This window comes from Populus nigra, chromosome 16 (genome assembly GCF_951802175.1).
Source record: "Populus nigra chromosome 16, ddPopNigr1.1, whole genome shotgun sequence".
NCBI classification, from domain to species: Eukaryota; Viridiplantae; Streptophyta; class Magnoliopsida; order Malpighiales; family Salicaceae; genus Populus; species Populus nigra.
The window spans coordinates 8874013-8878700 of NC_084867.1; the positions used below are offsets into that span (position 1 = coordinate 8874013).

Below are 4688 nucleotides of genomic sequence, written 5' to 3' on the forward strand. Positions count from 1 at the left end.
TTGAATCCAATCCATAATCGTCTATAGTCAGCTGCTATATGTCATAGACCGATGGCCCTCTTGAATGCCAGCCCAGGCCATGTTTTGTCAGTTCTTCTGTTGTAGAGTACAATTGAACCAGGGATTGTCATGAGCAATTTTTTAGATTACACGTTTCATTTGGTAAATTGAATAAATGAACTGGCAATATGCCTGTAATAAAAACCTCTGAATCAGGTATTTTATGTACCGCCTCTGTCGATATAATCTTCTCAGTAAGTACCTGTGAATTGCATGAACACGACCGAGCACATGATCTATTCAAGCTATTCGACTGTTGTACAATTAATCTTTCTTCAGCAGAAGATTTTGGCACCTGCTTACAAGTAGATGCATATTTCTTATCCTGGAGAACGTTAAAATTGGAGCAGGATGATCCTTGACCAACTGCAAAACTCCATTGCATCTCTTTGATCTGCAAAAAGCTCAGAATGACAAGCTCTGATGGATATGGCAAGACATGCATGTTTCTAAAGTAGAAATTCCAGACAACAATAGGTCCATATTATCAATACCATTTATTGGGTAAGGATAATCAGCTAGAACAACAACAGAAATTGAAACCATTCCTTTGGAAACAATAATAGCTATACAAATCCAACACTGTATACCAGGCTGGGGGCATATTTGGTGGTGGAATGTTCACACAGTCTTCAGAATACCTCTCTATCTCTCAACATCATGTCAGGATTTAAAATGCTCGATACAGAAGGGGGGAAAATGCTACAGTAAAATGAAGAATTATGGATAAAATGACTGTCTTTTCACTCTTGTTACTGCAAAGGGCTATAGAATTGAGAAGCTCTCCTGGGCAAGCTGTATAAGGGAACTGTTTATGTTGCAACTTGTGATGAGAAACTTCATGAGCGGACAGCACACTGTCTTACAGATAGTCTTTGAATTTTCCTTCTTCATTTACTGGTTTCTTCCAAAATGGAGATTTCACAAGAACTGGGCCATCCCAGTTATGCAGCGAATCCGCAAACTGCAAGAATTTATCAGGTCATTGATGAAAACAGAATTTTATCAGAAACTTAAATCTTGCAGACTTCCAATAACCATTAAGCAGAGAACGTTGAATAACATCCTGAAATTTCATGATAACTGGCATGCAAGCTGAAAGGGCAAGAAAGCACAAAGAAATGTACTAGGAAATTTTTTCCTCTCCCTTGAAGCTTCACGAGGAAATATTCATAAACAGCTCCTTGAGTAATTAATGGAACATGGAGGTCCACATGACCTAAGTTTGTGAACAACTCTCCAACCCAGAAAATGAGAGGAAAGAAAAAAACAACAAAAGCAAACAATATGAAGATATTGTTGCCATGAACCCACCAGTTAACTAGAAGTTTTATTGCAAAACATGTGATGCACGGAATTTGATAAGCTGATTCTTTTTTCTTTTTTTTGTATTTTCAGAATTAGATAGTTCATTAACAAATGCCTGATTGAATAACTTCAGGTTTGAATTTCAAAGAAGTGCATCTGCAGGAAGGGGGAGGGGGGGATCTAGGCTCTGTCAAATGCCAATTCAGGTAAAGACATGCAACTTGTAAGTCTAAACGAATCAGAAGAAGGATGAACAGTAGGACACCTTAAATAGTAGTTCAGTATCAAATACCTGCTGATCCTTGGCTAGTGTTGTGTCACCTCTGAGTTCACCCGTGCGCCACCATGAATCTCTGCCAGGGGATTCACAATGAAGCCAGCACCACCCTGAAGCCGCAACCTTTGGTTCCCCAAGTTACTTGTTTCAGATTGGCCATTCCTATCAGCTCTATGGCGCACAGCAGCTGATAATGAAGTACCCCTGGATGAAGAAATCCTTGAGTTTGAATAGAGGCCATCTGTTTTCCTCCAGAACTTGGAGCTCAAAAAGTCTGCACCAGGTAGTAAACAACATGTGGTTCTGTTGGAATCTCTGTTAGTCATCCCTCGACTTGATACAGCCAAATCATATGATATCTCATCCAGTGCCAACTCTAGGCCATGCACACGTGTTTCAAGGGAACGCATCCCATTTTGTGAGCTCCCAATGAAACTCTACATGTGATAAGATAATGGGAGAAAGCGTGAATAGAAACCTTCATTAAAAATACTAGTGCTTGAATCAGCAATATACATCATATAATCCAAAGTGGTTTATTAGCATTTATTTTAAAGATGTATACGATTCTTTTAAAGATGTGATTCCAAATTGAGAAGTCTTACAAAATGTTTTCAATTATGTTCAACAATAAGATGGACAGTTTATAATAAGGAAATCTACATACATTGACCATTTTAATTTTCACCACCGAAGTACTGATAAGTTATTCTAAGATGAAGCCCAAGTTTCTAGTCAGTGGAACAAACCTGCAGGAGATCTAGTAGGCTAGATTGCTGTCTTTCAATCTGAACAAGCTGGTTGCGAATTAAAGATAAATCCTCAGGCTCCTTGTGGTTGCTATGTTGATTCTCTGTCCCACTGCTAGCTACAACAGTAGACTGAGGGCTCTCCTCGTAACAAGGAGCCACTCGAGAACCAGACTTGAAACCACCAAATTTAAGCGTCTTCTCATCAGAGTTCTTACTGAAAAGGGCTCGTTTTGTTTCTGGCTTTGCAAGCCTTCTTTCTGAAACATTAGCATTTTTCTCATTACGATCATTTTCCCCAGCTGCAGTTGACGAAATACTATTAGGAACTGAAATCTCAACTTTCCAGTCCACGAGCTTCTTCTGGTCCACTTTCCCGTACATTGCTAGACTTGTTTTCTTCTCGGTACTCTTTAGAGGACTCCTCTTCCTAGCCGTGGCTGCTAATGAACCGTCAGGTGGAGTAGTCCTCAAAGCCAAAATGGATTTTTTCCCCATTTGAGTGGCTTCGGAACCAGCAGCGCAAGAATTCTTGGATCCAGACCAGTGACGCTTATCACTCGCATCTTCTGTGATCATAAAAGACCAAAATTTGGAAACGGGTTACACAGACGAACAAGAACAAAATCCCATAATTTGCAACACATGGCATATGCCATGTAGAATGTTAAAAATCCCAGATTTATTTAACAATAAATCTAAAGACCACAAAAAGATCAAAACAGGGTAAATTCCATAATTTAAGTCTAAATAAATAGAAGAAATTAAAAAAATCTGGCTTCAAATCATCAGAAATTGTCCCATCTACAAATCAACAAAGCCAAAGCAAATTAACTTCTTCTCCAAGATAATCCACATCTACAAGGATCAAATCTAAAGGAGAAAAGAAAGAAACAGCAACATTACTCCTCAAGCCATTACCTCTGGAAGAAGCCAGTGATCGAGGAGGCGGAGATGCCTCCTCTGACACATCCGGAACCTGCTTCCATGCCTCTATTGTCTCATTCATCACTTCCCTTGCAGCCTTCACCTAAATTTAAAACAAAATAAATAAATAAATAAAAACATGGACACACACTAACACTAACACTAACACAATCAAACCAGAACAAAAAAAAAAAAAAAAAAACCTTGTCAAATCTCCGATTCTCGAAAACTTTCAAGCACTCACTCTTAAACTCAGCAACACCATCCCTCTCCACAACAGCCAACTTCCTCAACGCCTCGGCCGCGGCTTTCCTCGAATTCCAATCCTCACTACTCAAAAATCCAACCAAACACTTAACCAAACCTCCAATCCCTCCTCCAATCCCTCTCGCTCCACCAACACCAATCACACTCCCTACAACCACCAGTCCCGCAAATCTCGCTTTATACCCTTCACTCCTCACCAACCTCTCCATTCTCGGCACCAGCACCTTCCCTAACCTCCCCGGTTCCGGATCCGGCGCCGCATCGATCGCGGCGGCCAGACACAGCGCGGATCCAATCTGCGCATTCAATTCCTGCTCCGTAAACACCGATTCACTCAACTGCTTCAAAAAGGCAGTCGAGAATGGCAGTTTCGTGACATTGGAAGCGAGAGAGGTTATTGCTGTCAGACACTGTGAGCGGATGACAGAGGAGTCAGGGTCACGGAGACGGCGAGTAATGTAAGAGAGGATTTTAGGGAGAGAGTTTGAGAGAGAATTAGAGTAGAGAGCAGAGAGAGTAGAGAGAAGGTGAAGGCACTGTTTGCGTACTAACGGCTTGTCGTTTGCGTCGGTGGAGAGAATGCAAGAGAGGAAAGTAGGAAGTGTCGTGCTATCCAAGGATCCTGCTATTTTTTCTAATTCTGTTGATGCTATCTTGTACGTGTCTCTGTCCGACAGCTTTGTTATCAAAGTTAGCACTTTTAGTTTCAGTTTCTGCGCCATTTTTCTAAGTTCTGGTGGTTGTGGTGGTGCAGCTAACGGTGGTCGGGTGGTGGCGCTGGTGGTATTCGTAGCAGCATTGCCAGTGGTGGTGGTTCGGTTGGGTCTTTTCCTTTTCGGTGTGGCGAAGCTGTCTCAGTTGAGCATGAACCTTTTAAACTTAAAAGTAGGTGGGTGGTTATGGCTAACGGGGACTCATGTAAGCAAAGCTGATTGAGAGAGTTAAAACGATGCTGTTTTACTTGTGCTGAACACAAGACGGTGACGTTTTCTGTTTAAGCTGGGTTTAAGGGAATCAACGTAGCTGGAAGTTACTATTATGGCTTTGGTTGCGTTGCATGTGAAAGACAATAATGTAGATAAAGCAAACAATGTAAAAGG

At 41.2% G+C, this 4688-nt stretch overlaps 1 protein-coding gene across 1 annotated transcript; it reads right to left on the reverse strand.

Moving 5' to 3' along the window:
• Positions 1-536: 536 nt before the first annotated feature.
• On the reverse strand, positions 537-4688 carry LOC133675675 (TORTIFOLIA1-like protein 3). Its single transcript, XM_062097123.1, has 5 exons — positions 3525-4688; positions 3316-3424; positions 2395-2963; positions 1661-2082; positions 537-1024 (listed from the first exon to the last, which is right to left on the reverse strand). The coding sequence occupies exons 1-4, from the start codon at positions 4308-4310 to the stop codon at positions 1675-1677; spliced, it is 1872 nt and encodes a 623-aa protein (XP_061953107.1). The 5' UTR covers positions 4311-4688; the 3' UTR covers positions 537-1024; positions 1661-1674.

Coding starts and splice junctions, on each gene's coding strand:
- LOC133675675 (XM_062097123.1), bottom strand. CDS start 4,310: ATGGCGCAGAAACTGAAACTAAAAGTGCTAACTTTGATAACAAAGCTG. Junction 3,425..3,524: donor AGAATCGGAGATTTGACAAG/GTTTTTTTTTTT, acceptor TTTTAAATTTAG/GTGAAGGCTGCAAGGGAAGT. Junction 2,964..3,315: donor ATCACTGGCTTCTTCCAGAG/GTAATGGCTTGA, acceptor TTATGATCACAG/AAGATGCGAGTGATAAGCGT.